Below are 22180 nucleotides of genomic sequence, written 5' to 3' on the forward strand. Positions count from 1 at the left end.
TCTTTAAATTTGGGCTCCTCTTCTTACTAATTCAGTTAACGTTAAATTTTGTTTATCGGACCTACAAAAATTTCTAATAAAATTCAACAAAGGATTGCAAAAACTTCCGACGGGATTCTTCTGGCGGGACTTCGTTTTCTATAAGAATTTTCATGATATTTTGAAGGTGTTTTATCCATTTTCACCATAATTTTTACAATTTAAATATTTAGAAGTGACATTCGAACTACATCATTTTTGACATTATGGAATGATATTTATATAATAAAACATTATACCTCGTGCAATTTACTTACCGTTGCACGTCATCCGCGCCATAGCCTGTGACACGATACCAACACGAAATATCTAGGCGGTAGGTGCGTTCCCCTTTAGAATCACTTTGATTCTAAAAAAGAACACACCCACCGCCTAAATATTTCGTGTTGGTATCGTGTCACAGGCTATGACGCGGATGACGTGCAACGGTAAGTAAATTGGACGAGGTATATATGTCTACAACTATATGTAACAGAGATCAATAATTATTGGCATTGCGAATCCGCCTACTTCGCTGCTATGTGTTCTCGGTCTTACTTTATGGTATCTAGTGTTGGACTGTTAATAAAAGTGATCTCAATCGCCTTGAGGCTTTCGAAATGTGGTGCTTATAGAACAATTTTAAAAGTAACTTAGGTGGAGAAGATTCGAAGATCCACAATATTATAACGTCTTAGCAAGACTACTACTACTGAGATTATAAAAAGCATCACAAGAAAAAGCTGGAGGGTTGCTAAACATATTATGCAAGTGAAAATAGCAAGCAAACGTACTCCAGGAAGAAGAAAGACTTGGAAGAATATGGAAGAAGCTATGAAGTTGAGAAACAACATCAAACAATAGGAAAATTTTCTCCTCTGGTTGCAGGGGAGAAATTGGTTGTCATAAATTTACATAAAAGCCGATTTAACATTTTAAATAAAAATTGAATATTAGTTGCAGTTTTTTATAAAAAAAAACGCATTAAATTGGTTGCATAATATCAGGAAGAATTACAAATTTGGTAATAATAGTAACTGAATATCTTTAGGTACAACAAACAACAAACGGGATGTCAATTGCTTCCATAAAAAAGAAGAACTTTCCGTCATTAACCCGTTTGACGTATGAAAATCAAGGTTGCAAAAATACAAATTAAGTTTTTTAAAAACTCCAAGAAATATAATAATTACATAAAGAAATGAGATAACGAATAATCAATTAACTTTTTAACTGCATTTAAAAATATGGCTACAATCTTAGGAAACGAATGGTAAGCAATGATAATTATTTAGCCACCTATAATATCCTTATGGATATATTCATTCCTATTTTTAGGCATATATCTTCCAAAGGAAACGAAATTTTAACGGGAAATGTATCGACGGGGGATAAACAACAGATTTATAACTTTGCTTTAAATGTAAGTGTTAATGACTTGTTAGAAAGCTCATAATTTTGTATCATATTCTTTTAACACTTTGGCTGCCACCTATTTATTAATTACTCACTATGTATTGGTGCCTCATAATTTAGTAACATTAGTAGTAATACGAAATTTGAAGACTTACCTATCTCCGGACTTAAAAAACTTTAGATAAAAACCAGAGTCAAAAATATATGAATAGCACCTTTACCTAGGTGTCTCCAAAACAAGAAGTAATAATGCATAGAGCTGACTGGCAAAAAACCTATTTATTTCCACAATTTGTGAACGCCAGAAGGTGACAGTGGCCCCTCACTGAAGTAAGGCAAAACGCCTTTTGATGACAGTGACACCTGGCTCACACACGCAAAACGTCTTTTGGCGACAGATAGCAGCATAAGTTTTAATAGGCAAATATCACTCCTTCCCATAATATCAAAGGAATTTGAGACATTTGAAAAATGTATGGCAGCAATGATTGTTAAATATTTTGAATCCAACAATTTGTTTACAAACAGTCAGTTTGGTTTTAGAAGGGGTCTAAATTCTCACACTATTTTGAAATAGACACAGTAAATGTGCTCTTAGAATTTATCAATTTTTAAGTGGTTTTAAACAAGAAAAAATGCTGAAGTTTTGCATCAAAATAATCCTTAAGAATTTATCTAATTGAAAATTTTAAAGTTACAATAATAAATTTAATGGTTTAGTTGTAAAATTGCATTTAATGCCAAAATGTAATTAGTTGATGATAAAAAGCGACTTTTTTCCACTTAAAAAGTTAATGTGTTTTGGTGACCAGTGGTGGAGTGTACTTTGAATTCGGCAAAGGATCTAATTGTTAAAACTTGAAAATAGCTGGAATATGTTATAAGTGTCAGACTTCATGTAATTATAAAGAAGTCAAAAATGAGATGTTTGGATGCCCGTGTGATTTATGCAAAAGAGTAATATGTAAATCTTGCTCTGGCTTATCAGCTTCTGAAGTAAGAGTTGTAGTTATGTCTAATAGAATAATGCCTTTCTTTTGCCCTTCATGTAGGGATGCTTTAAACATACCTGCCCTTATGAAAAAAGTTAATGATCTGGAATCAGAACTCCAAAATTTCTCATCTAGCCTTAATTGCAAAATCACATCTTTAGAGCAAAGGATACTAAGAATGGAAATTTCCGAGGCTGATAGAGTAACTCAAAGTTCCAAATTAATTGTTTCAAATTCTGATCATGTGAAATCAACTGACACTGGTAATCATTATGAATCTTTTATAAGTGAATATAGTGAACATCGTAAACGTGAAAATAACCTCATGTTGTTCAATGTTTCCGAATCTGCCAACGATTTACAAACAGTTGAAGAATTACTTTCAAGTTTTAATGAAGTATCCATAAAAAAGTTGTTTCGTGTTGGAAAGCAAGGGAATAGGCCTCGACCAATTAAAGCAATTCTGGACAGTTCTGTTAGTGTTATTCGTGTACTAAAAAACCGAAGTCAATTACCTTTAAATATTAGAGTAAGCTCCGATCTTACTATCAGTCAGCGGAATTATTTAAATGAACTTAGGAAGGAACTGGAAATAAAAAAGTGCTGGTGAAACAAATCTGACTATCAAGTATGTGCATGGAATTCCTAAAATTTTACCTATTAAAGAAAAAAACTAATCTGTAGGGATAAATCTAATTTAAATCATTCAAAGCTATCTGTTTATTTTCATAATGTGGGAGGCATGTGTACGAAGTTGATAGATTTTAGTCTAAGTGTATTGTGTTCGAGTTATGATGTTATTATACTTGTTGAAACATGGTTGACAAATAGCTATTCTGATTCAGAATTGGGCTTGGATTCTGATTATAATATCTTTCGAGCAGATAGTGATAATTTTGATCATTTTAAAGATAAGGGAAGAGATGGTGGTGTCCTTATAGCCGTTAAGAAAAAGTTAACCAGTTTTGCTCTATCTATACCTCATACTAAAGTTGAACAAATTTTTGTACTAGTTAATATTGGAATAGAAAAAGTTATTTTTGGCTCTGTGTACATATCGCCACAATCTGATCATGAAATATATGAAGATCATTGTAATGTCCTTGATTTTATATTAATGAACAATAACTACTCTAAAGTTTTTATTTCTGGGGACTTTAATCTTCCGAATGTTACGTGGACAAACCTTTTTCAACCTTTCTACAACCTTTTTCAAAATAATTTTGTGTCCAATAGTAGAAATGTAATTTTAGACTTAATCTTTTCTAATTGTAACGAGTTGAGTGTTGTAAATGCTGCTGATTTAATTTTTCCTAACTCCCTTAACCACAATGGTGTAATGTTCGATGTTAATATAATAAATAACAGTGATTCTTTAAAGTTCGCAGAGTCATATTATGATTTTAAAAACGGTGATTACATTGGTATGAACTTTTTCTTGTTGGAAATAAATTGGGAGTCACTAAAGGCTTTGAATATTGAGGACTGTTCACTGACCACAATACTATACCCCCCCCCCCCCACAATATCAATTTGAAAATGCTGGTAACATGAGTTCATGCTCTTTTAACATTAATACTATTTTTGAGAGTATTCACAATTATCTCCTAAACTAAATTTTGGCCCTGATGGCATTCCTAACTATCTATTAAAACAATGTGTTTGTACTATATCTAAGCCATTGTATATACTCTTCAATAAATCTTTACAAGAAGGGGTTTTCCCTGATTGCTGGAAACATAGTTACGTAAAACCTATATTTAAATCTGGTTCAAAGTCAAATGTTGAAAACTACAGAGCAGTTGGTACTTTATCAGCAATTCCAAAATTATTAGATTATTTAGTTACTAAGCAGCTTACTTGTGAATTCGGTAGTATTCTGGTGAATGAACAACACGGTTTTGTACAGGGTAAATCTACAGTAACTAATTTACTTCTTTATCAGAATGACATTGTTATTGCTTTGGAAAACAAGTTACAAGTAGATTCCATCTATACTGACTTTTCTAAAGCATTCGATAAGGTGAATCATAATATCTTACTTGCGAAACTTACAGCATATGGTATTTCTGGAAGTCTCTTTGATTGGATGCAAAGTTACCTGACTAATCGAAGTTTGAGTGTAAAAATAGGATTTTTTCTTCCTAATGCTTTTACAGCTACATCTAGAGTACCGCAAGGTTCCCACTGTGGCCCCCTTCTATTTAATTTGTTCTTGAATGATGTTCACTCTATTTTTAAGGAAGTTAACTTTTTAATGTTTGCTGATGATGTTAAAATATATAAGACTGTCAATAATGAGGATAACATTTTTCAGCTTCAGTCACAAGTAAATGATTTTTATGAGTGGTGTGGTATAATGATATGGAACTTAATATTAATAAATGCTTTTTAATAACTTTTGCTAGATCTCAGTCGCCTATTCACCATCAATATTTTATTAATAATACTCCTGTCACACATGTGAAAGAGATTCGCGATTTAGGTATAATATTTGATTGTAAATTAACATTTTACTCTCACATTGACCATACTGTTTCGAAGGCATTTAAGATGTTGGGTTTTGTATTACGTTCATCAAAAGATTTGTCAATTCACACAATAAAAATCTTATATTGCAGTATCGTGAGATCAATTATTGAATATTGTTCTATTGTCTGGTCACCTAGTTATGCATATCAAATCCTAAATATTGAAAAGGTTCAAAACAAATTTTTACGTTTTGCAGCTTTTAAAATGGGTTTAACAGTTGGAAACTATACTTATGACAATATATTAATGAGATTAAATTTACAAACTCTTGTGCGCAGAAGAGTCATGTTTGCAAAATTATCTCTGGTGTTATTAACTCCGAAGAATTGTTAAGTCTTGTATACTTTAATATACCTGCTAGATTGACACGAAATCCACAAATATTCAAGGAACAACGGCATGCTACAAATTATGGTCAATATGCACCAATTAGTAGATTGACCTGTATGGAAACAAGTTTAGTCATCTAATAGATCTGTTTGGTTCTTCAGTTGCCTCTATTAAACAAGAACTCGGGCGTCTTGAATTTTGAATTTAAAAAAATTAAATAGATTTAACTGTTATAATTGATTAAGTTGTTTTCATCATTTAAAAATATTTTATATTCTTTTTATTTTTTATGTTTGTGTTATATACTTAGTTGTAGTTTTATGTGCATCTAAATTTTATATTTTCATTATTACGACGTATTTTGTATGTATTGGGTTTATCCCGTTAATAAATAAATAAAATAAAACAAAGGCAATTGTGGACTTGATGATGAAGATTCAGGCTTTTGAGCAGAGCTGTTATCTGTCTGCAACATTCTGTGGCCTGATTTGAGCATTTGATTTTGTTTCACATGAACTGCTTCTCAGAAAATTGGAGAGATGTGTTTGAGGGTACTAGCATTGCAATGATCTCAAGCTACCTCTCCAATAGAAAGCAGAGTGTGCAGGTGGGTGGAATGAGGTCGACAGAAAGCAGAGAGAGTTATAAACTTCGGATTACCCCAAGGGTCAATATTGGGACCACTTTTATTTCTAATCTATATTAATGATCTTCTATAAACATATCCTACCAGTTCATTTAGGTACTATGTTTGCTGATGACACTACTACTACCTGCAAAGATCATGATCTTAATTCAGCCATAGAAGCATCACAATGAGCAAAGTTAATGCTTTCAAGTCTGCCGACACGGCTCCCTTGTTCACACTGTTATCAATCAGGTGCTAACTACACAGATACTGTGTTTATGTTTCAACAATTTTCCAATGACTGTATAAATGAATGTACCTAATATGTGTGTAATGTTTGTTTTAATCCTTTCATTGCTGACAAAATATGTTAGTATTATATTTCAGTGTGATTTATCTTTTGGTAAGCATGTAGAATATATCTCTTCTAAAGCACTGAAACGGCTTGGATTTGTTAAAAGACACTCATCTGCTTTTAATAACTTGGAGACATTGAAATTGGTGGTTAATTCTCTGGTTAGGTCACATCTAGAGTACTGTTCTGTTATTTGGTCACCTTACACTTTGGTTCATACTGAAATACGTGATAGAGTTCAGTGTAGGTTCCTCATGTATTGTTCTTTCAAGCTTTCTATTCCTTATTTTTACACAGGTATGCTTTTGTTAACTGATTACTGTTCTTTGTCTTCTCATAGAGAGTTATTAGATTTTCTGTTTGTATTTAAACTTTTTAAAAACGTAATGGATTGTCCTGAACTCCTTCAAGATTTAACGATTTATATTCCATCTAGATCTCTTAGAGCTCATTCAACTTTTGCTTTACTATCACACTGAACCAATTATGGATCTGGTATTGGCTTGGTCAGATTGCTTAGGAACACTAACAGCTTACTAGTGAGGTGTAATGTAGATATTTTCAATTCTTTCTTAGGTCAAGTAAGGTTAGCAGTTAGGAGGTCTAATGTCCTTAAGTATGATTGTTTGTGTAATTTGTATTTTTTGTATCGTTTTATTGTAATTGGTAATTTTAATACTTAATAAAAATTTTTATCGAAAAATCCTTATAGATAGAGTTGCCATCTAACATTCCTAATGTAAAGACAACTATTCAGCAACCCACGTGATAAGGGGGTCATGCGGTGCCTAAGAGCCATGTCTTTATCAATTTTATTCATCGTTTGGAATTTTAAGTAACAGTGTAAATTTAACACAGTTTTATACCATTTACTGTACTAGTACACTTTAGAAGACCAAAAATAAGCATTTTTTCAAGAGTTTTTTCTCAGAACCTTTATTAAAAATGAACATAAAACTTTTTACATATTAATATCTAACTCTTATACAATACAAAAAATGTATCTTTTTTCATTTATGCATGTACACTAATACTGTAGAAGGCGCCAAAGTCGAGGCCTTGAAAAAAAAGTAGTTCCGATGGCGGACAGTTAATCTCAGGATTGGGATCTCTGAAACAAAAAAAAAGATTTTACAGAAATTTGAAAAATTTTTGTGAAAAAATCGCCCGTTTTTCTTTAGTTTTTCATGGTTAAAAAATATTTATTTTTTATTTTTTGGTCAAATTGTGGTAAATTATCACGAAAGAAACCTTCCTTTTTCAAATGCAGTACGATTTTTTTGTTTCAGCTATCCCAATCCTGAGATTAACTGTCCGCCATCGCGCCATCATTTTTCAGGGCCTCAACTTTTGCGCCCTCTACAATATTAGTGTACGGGCATACATGAAAAAAAAAGAATGTGTGTGTACTTTGTATGCACGTAAAAAGTTATACTTCTATTATATGATTTCAGCGAAATAAAATACTTTTAACAGTTTATTTTTATTTTATTAAATAATAAACTGATTTACTGGTTACTTACCACTTTCCAAAAATCCAAAAATTAAAAAAAGACAGCAATTGTCCGCATTTGAACCCGGGACCTCTCGATCCGTAGTCGAATGCTGTACCAATGAGGCTACGAAGGCATTGTTTTGACGGTTTCTCGGACATTATGACAAACCAGGGTAACAAATAGACGAAGTCAATTATTAAATAAAAATGTTTTAATAATACGTATTACCTTACTCCAGAGGAAGACAAATCCAAAGACACAAAAATTATAATAAATATATTTACTAAAAACACTAATATATTTTTTCCGCACCTTTTTTGGACTGATACATGTAACTTAAAAGATTTAACAACAAACAACATACTGTCTCTGTGCGCATGCGCGCAGGATAATAAAAATTAACTCCCTATCGCGCCTAAAGAAGTATAACTTCAAAAAGATATATTTTTTGTGCTCTCTAAGAGTTATACAGGGTATCCCGAAAAGATTGGTCATAAATTATACCACACATTCTGGGGTCAAAAATAGTTCGATTGAACCTAACTTATCTTAGTACAAATGTGCTCATAAAAAAAGTTACAGCCCTTTGAAATTACCAAATGAAAATCGATTTTTTTAATATATCGGAAACTATTAGTTTTTTTACTGAAAATGGACATGTATCATTCTTGAGGCAGGGACATCTTAAAACAAAATTAGAGTGAAATTTGTCCACCCTATAAAAATTTTATGGGGGTTTTGTTCCCTTAAACCCACCAAACTTTTGTGTATGTTCCTATTAATTCATTATTGTGGTACCATTAGTTAATCACAACGTTTTTAAAACTTTTTTGCCTCTTAGTATTTTTTCGATAAGCCAGTTTTTATCGAGATGCAGCTTCTTTTTTAATATATTTACATAAAAATTGTATGGGGCTTTTGTTCCTTTAAACCCCCCAAATGTTTGTGTCTGTTCCAATTAAACTATTATTGTGGTACCATTAGTTAAACACAGTGTTTTTAAAACTTTTTGCCTCTTAGTCTTTTTTTGATAAGTCACCCTTTATCGAGATGTGGCTTCTTTTTCAAAATATACCTAACAATGTAAATTGTAAATAAATTTTCAGATTATAAACAGGTCTCTATAACCGTACTTAACCATATACAAATATGTGGTGGATTCGACAAATATTCAAAATATCTCGATAAACACTGGCTTATCAAAAAAATACTAAGAGGCAAAAAAGTTTTAAAAACATTGTGTTTAACTAATGGTGCCACAACAATAAAGAGTCAACATGTCCATTTTAAATAAAAAATCTCTAAGAGTTTTCGATATATGAAAAAAAATCGATTTTCATTTTGTAACTTCAAAGGGCTGTAACTTATTTTGTGTGAACTATTGTATATAGGTAAGTGAGGTTCAATCAACCTATTTTTGACCCCAGAATCTGTGGTCTAATTTATGACCAATCTTTTCGGGACACCCTGTATATTAATGTGTAAAAAGTTTTATGTTAATTTTTAGTAAAGGTTCTGAGAAAAAAATTCTTGAAAAAAGATTATTTTTGGTCTTCTAAAGTGTACTAATACCTTAAAGGGTACATACCCAGGTATTTTTTTGATGGCTTAGCATGTGATTAACCTATTCCAGCGCTGATGATGATATTTTTATATTTAGAAAACATTCTGTGATCAATGTAGCACTTAAAGGAATTTTAATCATGTTATATAAAGGATTTTTCAATAAAAATATGTAAATACTTTATTTTTTATTAAGTAACATAAATAAAATAACTTGAATTTGAACTTTTTTAGACAGATCTAAAAGAAATATGTAGCCCAATTGTTAACTCTTTTCCAATTGATGCGACATCGAATGTAGTGCTCCAGATTCACAAGATCCGAAACATTTCTGCACCCAAAGCTAATGAAGATTCCCAAGCAGCTCCTCGGATGCTCAAGATAACTCTAACAGATGGAGAAAACTATATTCAAGCTTTAGAACTTACAACAATTAGCACAATAAATTATAAAACAACTCCACCTGGAACGAAGCTGTTAGTTCAAGGAGCTAAACTTACATCTGGTTTCCTGTTACTAAATCCACAAAATTGTAAAGTTCTAGGAGGTAAAGTTGCCAATTTGATTGAAAAGTGGGAGCTTGCCAAAAATGTTCAAAAAATTAGTAGGAACTATAGTAAGTATCACAATTAGAAACTTTTCTGTAGAACAAAATTCAGGAAATTTTATATTTTTTATGTACATATTTCCCAATTTTCTTTTAATTTGTTTTATGTTACTTAATTAAATTAAAAATGAACTATCGTGTTTACTGAGAAGCTAGGCCGGGCCTCTAAAGAGAATAAACAAATTCACAAAACCTGTTAAACCATAAAATTCTCAGAACTCATTATTTACGAATCAACGAAGCTTTGCAGAAATTATTGTTTTTTAAACTGTGCGAACTATTGTATTTTTCTAAAAAGTTTCTGAGATATATCAGTGTTACACTGGCCTCCTTACAGTAAAGTGTATTTCTTAATAATGGTGGAAAAACCTCGAATTGTCTGTTCAGATTGTTTCATTGCTGAAAAATGGAACAAGTCAAAGAAATGTGGCAAAATGATTAAATGTTAGTTGTTTAACTGTGCAGAAAACACCAATGATTTCTTGAGACTGAATCTCATCAACAGTGAACCGGTACGAAAAGAGAATAGTCAGAGTCAGAGAAGATCACATTCTCACTATTGTTGCATTGTGAGACTGTATGCAAACTGCTAGAATGCTCCAAAGCCATATTCAGCAAGCCTAAGGACCAGCAATCAGTGTTTCTACTAATAGTTAAACAAAGGTTAAGAAAACAGAGTTTGACAGCTTGCAATCCAGCAATGGGGCCATTACTTACTGCTGCTCACAAAAGACGTAGACTTGCATTTGCCTGTGAACACGTCGATTGGACAGTAGATGATTGATGTCTACAGAAGGGCAGGAGAATGTTAATTAAGCTGCCTGCACTCTGTCACACCTGGTTGCTTTTGGTGGTGGTTCAGTGATGTTTTGGGCAGGGATTTATTTTTGAGGCAACATAACCAAACAAAAAGATACATAACGGAAATCCTACAGCATCATGTGATGCCATATGATGGGTTTATTCGTAATGGTTTTCTGCTAATACATGATAATGCAAGACCACACACAGTAAGGATTATAACGCAGTATCTTGAAGATGTTAGTATTCTCAAAAATGGACTGTCCTGCTCAAAGTCCAGACCTTATTCTGGACTTGGAGCAAATTTTAATAAACATGCAGTACCTAACTAGAGTTCTGTTATATATTATCATTTAATCGTTTATTTTCCACATTTGTTGTTCAATATTCTTAAACTACAGTAAGCGCCACGCTACTAGATACATGGGTAGGTACCTAATTGCTATGTTTATGGGCTAATCGGGTCCGTTCTCAAATGTGACTTTCATCCCTGTCATGTTACTGTCAAGAAACTATTCAAAATAAGTGTTTTTCCATACAAAAAATACATTAATTAATAGTATTGTTACTCTGCTTTAAAATAACTTTATTCAAACACCAAGAATATTACAATACTTTAAAACTTTTACAACTTTAAACGCCAAATACAGCTGATCTATTGTTTGTCAACTTTCTATGTTAATATTCAGTTTCTATCAATGAACTGTCAACACTGATGGAATGGCCCCGCCCCATTCCAACAGTGAAGCGAGATAGGCGCCAACATACAAGAGAGAGGTTCTAGCACTTCTAGAGAGACATGAGAGAGGCAGAGAATTTTCAGGTAAAATTTGCTACAACTACAACGTACCTGACTAGCACTGTCCGATTATCTTCCCTCCTTTACCTGATTATCTTCTATCTCATCCTGGCGCCATTAACTTCGTTTTATGGCGATTCCATCAGTGTTGACAGTTCGTTGGTTTCTATACATTTTCTGACATTCTAAACGTCACTAGACATAAAAATAAACATTGCAACAAGTGAAGGATCCAGGACTGTAATAGCTCAATGTTCCTATTTATCTAGTAGGGTGGCGGTTACTGTATACTGTCTACTATCTTAGTGCTCTTTTTATTTTATTTAATTATTACTTACACACTCTGGAGCACTATCCCATATCATTACAAAAGCTGGTGTCATATGTGAACTACTGTTACAAAAAACTTGCTCAACACTCAGAATGACCTAAAGTACCTACATAAAACATTTTTTTTTTTTTTTTTTTTTTTAGATGAGGATGGTCCACCACCATGGGTCAATTTTGGTACCAAAATTCAAACAGGAAACCAAGGAGAGAACTTCAAATCACTGACCAATAAAGAAAAGGAGGCATTAAAGGAAAATTCAGAATTTGAACAATTGAGAAAAGATGCAATTGCAGAGGCATCCTCTGGAGCGGTTAGGAAAGTATTTAGTGGTAGAGTGACACAAAATGTGCAGTTACAAAATAACACAAATAAAAGAAACCCAGAAAGGACTAAGGAAAAGAAAGAACCATTTAAAGGAAAAGGAAGAACCATGAAGGAGGTGGACGATAAACCTCAGAAACCTTCAGAGAAAGTTTCTTTGTTTGCATTTCTTGAAGATAAACTTCCTGTAGCCACCAAGGAGGAAAAATTGTATCAAAGTCAACCCATTAAAAATAATTTCAGGGACCCAGAAGTTCTCTCTGAAAATATAAACAAATTTGACAAATATGATCACAAGTATAAAAAAACTCAAATAGTACCAAAACAATTTGAAAAACCAACATATAACAACAATAGGTATCAAAGTAACAAAGAAACCAATAATTCTAGACCAAATACAACAGAAGCTTCTCATCAGCCAAACAAAAGTAATTTGGAGGTAACGGAACAAAAACCAGTGAACAATGCAATGAAATCTAAAACATCCTATACTAACAGATATGAATCACAACAACAAAAACAAAATGTAGATACTTTTAATAAGCCGAAACAATCGAATAATAACTTCACGGGTTACAACTCAAACAACCAAAACAGGAATCATCAGCAGCAAAATAGCAATTCTCACTATTCACAGTATGTACCTCATAATTCCCAACCAAATGCATTTCAACCTAATAATGTACCATATAATATACAAAATTCCCATCCAAATAGAAGCAACAATCAATATTCCCATCAAAATCCTAATGTACATAATACAACCATAAACGTAACATTAAATAACCATCACCATAATCAGCAAATTCCTACTCAGCCTAGACCATCTACAAATCCAAGTAGGCCTTACCAAAATGATGTCAACCATATCACCCAGGAAACGCAAAGAATGTCTATCAATAGTCAATTTGCTAGTAGAAGTTTGAGACAGCATTTAAACTTGAACCCAAACACTCCTAGGAAAAACGAGGATTATGCAGCGAAGGGTGAAGATACCATGCATGGATGTAATGTAGGGGATGAGGTGTTGGCCAAATATTGGGAAGATGGCAAGGTAAAAACTTTTTACTTACTTTTAAATTTGTTGCTACAAAAAATTTCAGATACTTCATATTTGTATCTTTGAAGCCAATAACAATAGTCACTCTTGCCTCTTGAGCAAGGATGAATTACATCCACATGTAGTATCTAATTCTAAATCACGGTGAGCTTGAAACACGTTATTATCTAATTTAATATAGCTTCAACTTTTTTTGTTGGAATATCTTCTACAACTCAAAAATAGACAATACAAGACAAAATTTAAATCCGCTAAGCGTGCCTTTTTGAAAAAAAAACGATTTTTTTATAAAAAATATATAAATGTCTGAGAAGAATTTCTTGAACCCTCCCGCATATCCTTCACCCGTTGCATTTTTTTTTAATTTGCAAACTAGTGGATAAAAGAACAAAATAATTAAATATGTATGTTTCAGAGTGGGCCAAAGAAAAGAGTCGACTTCGATATTTGGTAATAGTTATTAGATTTTAAGGAAATGCCGAAACAGGTAGATTTTTATTTTTGAATTACAATTTTTTGATACATATTTCATACTAGTGACGTCATCCATCTGGGCGTGATAACGTAATCGATGATTTTTTAAATGGGAATAGGGGTCGTGTGGTAGCTCATTTGAAAGGGTGTTCAATTCTCTATTCAGTAAGATAAACAATAATATCATTATTTATACAGGATGGCCAAAGAAAAAATTTTTGAATTAAATTGATTAACGCAAAAAGAAGAATGTATGTAATTTATTTAACTCAAAATACATTTTATTGCTGTCGGAAAATAAAAAAGAGATGTTTATTTGGGCAAATAAACATTGCTGTTCGCTTAAATTAAATGTTAAAACTCTCAAAAGAGGTAGGTAGGAGGCTGTTTGTCATTTAATTTAAGCGAAAAAAAATATTTATTTGTGAAATAAACATTTTTTTTCTGACAGCAGTCACAGTATTTTGAGTTAAATAAATTAAAAGTATGTGCATTCTTCTTTTTTTGCCAAAAATTAATTAATTCAAAAAATATTTTTTTGGTCACCCTGTATAAATAATTATATCAATGTTTATATTACTGAATAGAGAATTGAACACCCTTTCAAATGAGCTGCCACACGACCCCTATTCCTATTTAAAAAAATCATCGATTACGTCATCACGCTTTGATGGATGACGTCACTAGTATGAAAGATATGCGAATTGCAATATAAAAATAAAAGTCGACCTCTTTCGGCATGACTACTGCCAAATATCGAGGTGGACTCTTTTCTTTGGCACTCCCTGTATTTATATATTGCTGTGTTCATGTACTATTAATATAGAAGTTTGAATAAACGTTTCTTTCATTTTGCAAACTATTACAACGATAGTTATTGCAAAATATTTATGTAAAATTTTACTTTTCAGAAATTTATATTTTTTTAGCAAAAATCTTTTTTTTTTTAAAGGGACGCTTAGCGGATTTAAATTTTGTCTTATATTGTCTATTTTTGAGTTGCAGAAGATATTCCAACAAAAAAAGTTGAAGCTATATTAAATTAGATAATAACGTGTTTCAAGCTCACCGTGAAATCCATTGACTTAATGTCGCATTATTTTTGATTAAAAATACTTTAACAATGTAACTAAAAGGTTTCAGACCTTTCAACGTAGCTGGTTTCAACTACTGTACACTGGACGTTTCACACTGAGGTTGGTCAGTTTTGACCGAAAACGTTTTGTGATAATCCATTTGGATAATTTTTAAAAAATTTAATAAATTGATATACCAATATACAACAGAAGTCTTCACTTCATTACTACATTGTTCTTAGACATTTCTTGTTGTTTATTTCTTGGATATGTATTGTTGTGGTTTGCTCGAATGTATGTTTCTAATATTTATTTTGAAGAAATTAATAAGATATCTCAGGCCTCTTTTACTAATTAAAACAAAACGTGGCTTCAAAGTATTGTTTACTAGTTGCCTTTGCGGAAAAAGGGATAGACAATAGGAAAATAAATTTACAGCAAAATTATGAAATTATAAAGTGAAAGTTATATTTAAAAATCAATCAAATATCAGAAGTAAAAAATCTGAATAAACATGTACCATATGCAATGATTAGAATAACAAAAATTTCAACCATCCATCAAATCATACATCCAAAATTATCAATTCAAATTAATTAAACTTATATCCAAATCAAAGATTTCTTAATTTTAGTGCTTCACAATAAATTATCATTTATTTTAATTCTCAATAAAACCAACAGAACGAATAACTCTAATTTAAATAGGTGGTCGTGATTGATAGTCTCTGTTTACTAAAATGACGAAACTAACCTTTTGTCTCCAAAATTGATGACTTCCTCTCACTCTCCTTTGATTGTGTCTTGTCCACTTTGCTCGTACTTTTCAGTTTCTCCGAATACTCCAGAAACTGTAGTGCTCTCGCGCGGTATTCAATTCACAATGCCCTCTCTCATGGCAAAACTCCATCCAAATCATTAAATCTCCCACCTCGTTCTTTTTCACCAATCAGGACCTGTCTCTATCCAAACAAATTTTACCTTCTTCTCAAAAAAACCAACTTTCTACTATCTAATAATCCGTAAGTCATTCTTATTAAACACATAATTGACCTTTTCAATTTCTACGGAAAAAAGGATAATTACTTATTCTCAAACGACCATTTACTAAACCTACTTTTTTGTATAATCTTTTCATTTGTTTCGTGGTATGCCGTACAATAGAAAGTTCAACGTCAAATGTTTACAAATGTCTATATAACTAAAGGGTAGAAAAACCAATATATTGTTTTATTATTTTCGGGGAATGTCTTTAAACCGAATACGATTCACTAATTCCGAAAACACTTTCTTACATCTAATGCTTAATATACAATATACAGGGTGTTGCGATTTCTGTTGGTCGGTGATTTGATTTTTGTCTTAATATTTTCTGTTTTATTTTTGAAAAATATGGAAACCTTAATAGTATATTAGATGTTCGTTCGTAATACAATGTCTCTTCTTTCAGTATTACAATGCCACAGTAATCTCAGTTACTCCTCGAACATTTGCTGTTCGGTTTAAAGGATATGGAAATATCGAAGAGATATTAAAAACTGATTGTTTACCAGTACCGCAAAACAATGCGAGACCAAGCAATAATCAAAATCAGCAATATGATTATAATAAACAATACTCAGGTAAGATTAGTTAAGTTTATAATGATAATAAATGCAATGCAGGAAAACTTTTTTTCATAAATTTATACTAAAATTTTATTATACACTGTTTGAAAATCTTGTACAAAACTTAGACAAGAGCATTTCTGAGGAGTTATCGCCATTGTTGGTTATCAGAGAGCCCAAGTATTTATACAAATCGGCCTACTACTTCAAAATTCGTCATTTGGTGTATGTGTGGTTGATTATTAATTGCTCAGTCTAAGATCATTATTTTTGTTTTCCGAAAGTCCGAATTCTTTGCTTATCTGGCTTAGTCGGTCGGTCATGTCGACTTCATTCGCTAGTAGTATAAGCGTGTCATCTTCAAATCGCAGGTTACCGATGTTTCTGCTTCTTAATACATTTGAATATATACTGTGTACTTTAACTTTGGCCTTTAAAAACAGTTTTTATCGAACATATTTCTTATTAGGTTAACTAGGTGGTTAGATGCTCATATACAGTGATGAGCGCAATAATAACCGGCAAAATAACGCGAAAGATAGAAAACATATTAAGTTGTGAGATAAAAAGAGATGAAACTAGTAGAGGTGGGAAATTCAGCGATAAAAACCTATACATTTGCATGGCATTGATTGTTTCCCACCTTTACACGTATCGGACGAGTTTGGCAACTACCACTGTGACAGTGACAGTTTTTGTTGACATACTCCTCTGATATGTCTAAAGGTGGGAAACAATCAATATAATGTAAATTTATAGGTTACTATCGCTATATTTCCCACCTCTACTAGTTTCCTCTCTTTTTATATCATAACTTAATATGTTTTCCATCTTTAGTGTTATTTTGCCCGTTAGTAGCGCGCTCATCACTGTATTTTTCATTACTCCAGAGGGGATTCCATTTTACTGAATCGAAAGTCGTGTATACTACGAAACAGCAACATTGGTATATTGTGTTTCCTCGTTTTTCTGTTAGCTATCTGTTATTCAATATCGGCTCACGCTTTGCTTCTGGTACGAATCCGCATTGTTCTTCGGCTATCTCAGGAAGTACAGTTCTTTAGTCGTTGATTATATGTAGCAGGATTATGCTTTCATGGTGAATAAGGGCTATGGTATTGCTACATACGCTTAGTGATCCTTTTTTATGGATAACGATAAAAATTGATTCGCGCCACTCATCAAGCCATTCACCTGTGATCTATATCATATTGTACATATCCAGTAATACATCTACTCTCGCCCATTCCTTTTAGAGTTTCCGCTGGTATGATATCTATTTCTGATTTTTTTTGCTTCTTAGTTGATTGAGAGCCTTCTCTACTTCTGTTCGTAAAATTGTAACTTTCGAGATTTTATGTTAGTACGTTCTTTAAAGGTAAAATATTGCAAAACCTCTAAATTTTATAGAACCGCTTGGATTGACATGAAATTTGGCATACACATAGCTAACAAGTCAAAGAAAAAAGTGATATTGTGCCGATGTGTGCTTTTGCCCTAGGGGTGTGTTTCACCCCCTTTTGGGGGTGAAAAATATGTTCGAAATAAGTCCGGAAATGGGTAAAATGACTAATTCTAAGTAACTTTTGTTCTATAAAGTTTTCACCAAGTTAATACTTTTCGAGTTATTTGCGAGTGAATATGTTCATTTTTCTACAAAATTACCACGTTTTCAGACGGTTTTTCGCAAATAACACAAAAAGTAAGTATTTGGTCGAAAAAAAATTAGTATCAAAAATATAGCACGTAAAAAAGTGAAAATCATGGTGTATATATTAGGTCACTATACCTAGTAGAAGTAGAAGCAGAGTTATAGCTAATGAAAAATAGGTTCATATTCTCAAATTCCAAATCGAATATTTTACCGTGCCATAACCAAAAAAACGAAGCACTTTTTGGGGAAAACTCATTTTAACTTTTTTAAAGTGTTTAAAAAATGCTTTTTATTTTTAAAAAAAAAATTTAGCATCAAAAGTAAACAAGTTTCGCTCAAAATTAAGTTGGTCCCTTTTTTTGGTAAGAAATCGGGAAAATCACCCCCTAATTAGCATTTCAAATGAACTTAATTGTTACCAGTTCACAAGTTTTTACTCGCGTATGTATTGATCATAAATATGATCTGTAAGTTTCATCTGTTCAAAGTCCTTATTTTTGAAAGAGCTGTAGTTAAAAGGGTTTGAACGAGTCACTTATCACGAGTGTATGCAAATTTAGAAACACCGAATCTTAACCAATTTTTGTCTTACAGAAAACCAAAAAAATACAAAATATTCAGAAAAGTAAAGCCGACTTTTTTTATTGTTTAGGATTTTTGGTATCTCTAACAATTTTTAAGTTATTTTGAAAAAAATCACTTTTTTCAAAAATAAGTACATACTTTGAATCGATGAAACTTACAGATCATAATATAAACACAATATAAGTAAAGTAACTTGTGAAGCGGTAACGATTAATTTCATTTAAGTTGCTAATTGGGGGGTGATATTACTGATTTTTTTTGCAAAACAAAAGGGACCAACTTTATTTTGAGCATAACTTGCTTACATTTGATGCTAGAAATTTTTTTATAAAAACAGAAATAAAGCTTTTTTAAACACTTTAAAAAAGTTGTAATGTCGCCTAGTGAGAACAATAGTGGCGAAACTCGAAAATTAACGTTTTTGAGTTAAGTCCATCAATCGACATCTAAATATGCCCTCTTTTATGTGCAATATCGGCTAACAATTATTTAATTTCCTTATTACTAGAGGGCGCCTACAAGTCTTTATGGTATTGTAAATTTGTCAAATATTTTGATGGATTAACGACGAAAGCACACCAAACTTTATATCAATACTGGCGAATCTGTAATTACGCCGTGCCTACATGTATTTGAAATATTAGATATTTTATTAAAGATAGTAGTACAATGTGCAATAGTGGCGAATGAGCACTTTTGTCTGTGTGGTCGTTTTTGCTTTTGTGTTTTTTTTTATAAAACTTCTTACAGAGAAACTCAGTTTCAATCGTTCTTAGGTACTTAGAAATAGCAAATCAAGAAAGCGTCTATCCACTTTGGATCAGTATTGTTTAATTCCACACTATCGAGAACCAATATTCATTTCTAAAAAGAAGTCTTAAAAAATAAATCAATTCCTTCTGCCCACAATCATTTCTTTAGTAGTTTGAAATACGAAACATACGTGAGTGAAATGATGAATTTAATTTTACTATTCATAGTTCTTTTAATTACTTTTTATCTTTTATCATGTTTATCGTTTTCATAACTATTACTTAAGATCTTATTTTGTTATTTTTCTATTGTACTTTACTTTCATTTTGCGCATAACTGGTGTGTACAATAAAATATTTTATTTGATGCGTTTAATTTATTTTTACAAGTAAATTTTTTAATTATTTAAAACAGAAACTAAACAGTTGTAGTATAGTAGTATTAAAGTATAGTGGCGAAACATCAAATTAAACATTTTCGATAATGCAATAATGGCGTAACGCAGAAAAAAAATCAAAAATAAATACAATATCCATCTTTTCTTCAAATAAAATTACTTCCACTAATTGGTTTACATATCTAGAAAACACATTATTAGAAAACTTTTGCAAAATGATTACCTATAAGTCAGTTATACTGTTTAGCAGTTTCATCAAAACTAAAACTTCAAATACGATTATCTCTAAATGTTCATTTTGAAGTTTCATCACTATTGTTCTCACCAGGCGATGTGTTTTCCCCACGAATGCTTCATTATTTGGATATTTCACATTGAATTATTCTATCTGGAATTTTTCGAATATTCTATTTTTCATTAGCTATAACTCTGCTTTTGCTAGGTATAGAGACCTAATATACACCGTTTTTTTCACTTTTTTACAAAAAACCGTCTAATAACGTGGTTATTTTGTTGAAAATGAACATATTCACTTGCAAATAACTCCAAAAAATATTGATTTGGTGACAAAACTCTATAGAACAAAAGTTTAGACATATATTTTTTCACCCCCGAGATGGGGTGATGTACTATGTAACATGTTTCTTCTTCTTCTTCTGGTAGCACTACAACCCGGGGTGGGTCTTGGCTGACTGCACAACTCGCTTCCATCTCGAACGGTCGTCCATGATAGTTGGGTCAGTGAGTAGCCCCATTGTTCTTAGATCTGACCATATATTGTCTCTCCATCACATTCGTGGGCGTCTTAAGGGCCATCTTCCTGCGGGGGCTTCCTCCCAGATCAGTTTGGTAAGGCAGATATTAGGGAGTCTATGGACATCTTAGACGCTGAGATTTAATTTCTTGGACTATGTCACTCGCCCTATACATCTGCTTGACCTTAGCATTTGTTCTCATTCGGTATTGGTTGGTATTAGGGTCGTGGTAAGGTCCAAAGATTCTGCTGAGGATTTTTCTAAGTAACATGTTTGGTGTGTATAAATTAATGAATTATTATTTCTAGGTTCAATGGAATTCCGAAGAAGTTCCAGATACTACAAATAAGTTAGCCAACTTTGTTACTGTTACGTCTTTTTGCGTGTAGTCTACAGGGTGTTCTCGAAACAATACAATCTCCTCTTTTACAGTGCCGCACAGTGATGGAACGAAGAGCATCGTCGTAATTCCAATAATAGCAGTATTCAAATCTAGAACATTCTGTATATTTATATATTTATTGTTGATCTTTACGAAATGGACATTTTATAATTAATAAGAATAACATCTTCATTTAAGAATAACTTTTATTTTCGTATTTATGTAATCTTTTAATACAAATGTAACACGTCAGTTAAATAAAAAATAAAAGTATATAGGAGTCTTTAATTGTAGTAAATAATACATTTTTAATAGGGTTTTTATAAACACATTTTAAAAAATACAAGAATTACTAAAATTTCATTAAAAAATCAATGGGAAAATCCCATTTGAATCCCAAAATTTGATTGGTAATGCCTATAGGGTTTTTCAATAACTCTTATTTGTTTCGGGCTTCTGTCATATGTTGTATAATCTGTGTATAATATTAACCCGGGAGCAGTCGCGCCGTGAGAAAAAATCTCACATTTTATCCTTTTCCGTGATAACGTGGTGAAAAATTTTTCAACATTGCTTTCCATTCGTAAGTGCCTCAAGGAAGATGGTAGTGCATAGAATTTTTTTTATTTTGTTTTTATTTTTTTTGTGGAATTTATGGCTTTGGTGAGAACTAATTAGCTTTAAAATTGTTAGTAATAGATATTTTTAACATAAGTAAATAGAAATTTTATTTAAATTCGTATTTAAATCTATATTGTGAGATTTTTTCTCTACGCGCGACTAATTATGTTCTCGAGCTTCTGTCATATGCCGTCATACGGCATATGACAGGAGCTCGAAACCAAAGAGAATCGTTGAAAAGCTCTATTGAAGCGTCTTTACGCGGTGCTTTTTGTGGTGCGTTGTTGACTACGTAAAGAGGCACGTTTTTCCGTACTTGCCTCTTCGCCTTTACACTGATATTCAAAAGACATGTTTATTTAATTATTTTTTGGAATCAATTTGCGAAGTTTAGCACATCTCATGATTTTTCTTTAGATAATTCAAGGTCTTCTCAAAGTTCCACAACGTGAAACTAACCGCAAGGTAATAAAATTATCTAAATACTTTGAAAATTGAAAGGAAAAAATCATAAATTAATTAAATTACTCCATAATAATGACTTTATTGTCCATTATTGAATTGTTCATTTAATATTTACAAAGAACTTTTAAAAAGCCGCATAATTTAAAACATATCAAATTAACAG

General features: G+C 31.9%; 2 protein-coding genes across 2 annotated transcripts in view; one reads left to right on the forward strand and one right to left on the reverse strand.

Annotated features, from left to right (window-relative positions):
• Positions 1 to 22180, reverse strand: part of LOC114327693 (brain tumor protein) — a 396953-nt gene that overhangs the window by 230573 nt on the left and 144200 nt on the right. The gene's annotated exons all lie outside the window — the stretch shown is intronic.
• On the forward strand, positions 1023 to 21206 carry LOC114327704 (tudor domain-containing protein 3). Its single transcript, XM_028276403.2, has 6 exons — positions 1023 to 1291; positions 1357 to 1441; positions 9565 to 9946; positions 12012 to 13243; positions 16249 to 16420; positions 20858 to 21206. Exons 1-6 carry the CDS (start codon positions 1266 to 1268, stop codon positions 20896 to 20898), a joined length of 1938 nt encoding a protein of 645 aa, XP_028132204.2. The 5' UTR covers positions 1023 to 1265; the 3' UTR covers positions 20899 to 21206.

This window comes from Diabrotica virgifera, chromosome 7 (genome assembly GCF_917563875.1).
Source record: "Diabrotica virgifera virgifera chromosome 7, PGI_DIABVI_V3a".
Classification (NCBI taxonomy): Eukaryota; Metazoa; Arthropoda; class Insecta; order Coleoptera; family Chrysomelidae; genus Diabrotica; species Diabrotica virgifera.

What these genes read in the sequence shown, in the direction of transcription:
- LOC114327704 (XM_028276403.2), top strand. Translation starts at nt 1,266, where the DNA reads ATGGCTACAATCTTAGGAAACGAATG. An exon ending in ACAATCTTAGGAAACGAATG is followed by an intron (nt 1,292 to 1,356) that starts GTAAGCAATGAT and finishes TCCTATTTTTAG; the next exon opens with GCATATATCTTCCAAAGGAA. An exon ending in AATATTGGGAAGATGGCAAG is followed by an intron (nt 13,244 to 16,248) that starts GTAAAAACTTTT and finishes CTCTTCTTTCAG; the next exon opens with TATTACAATGCCACAGTAAT.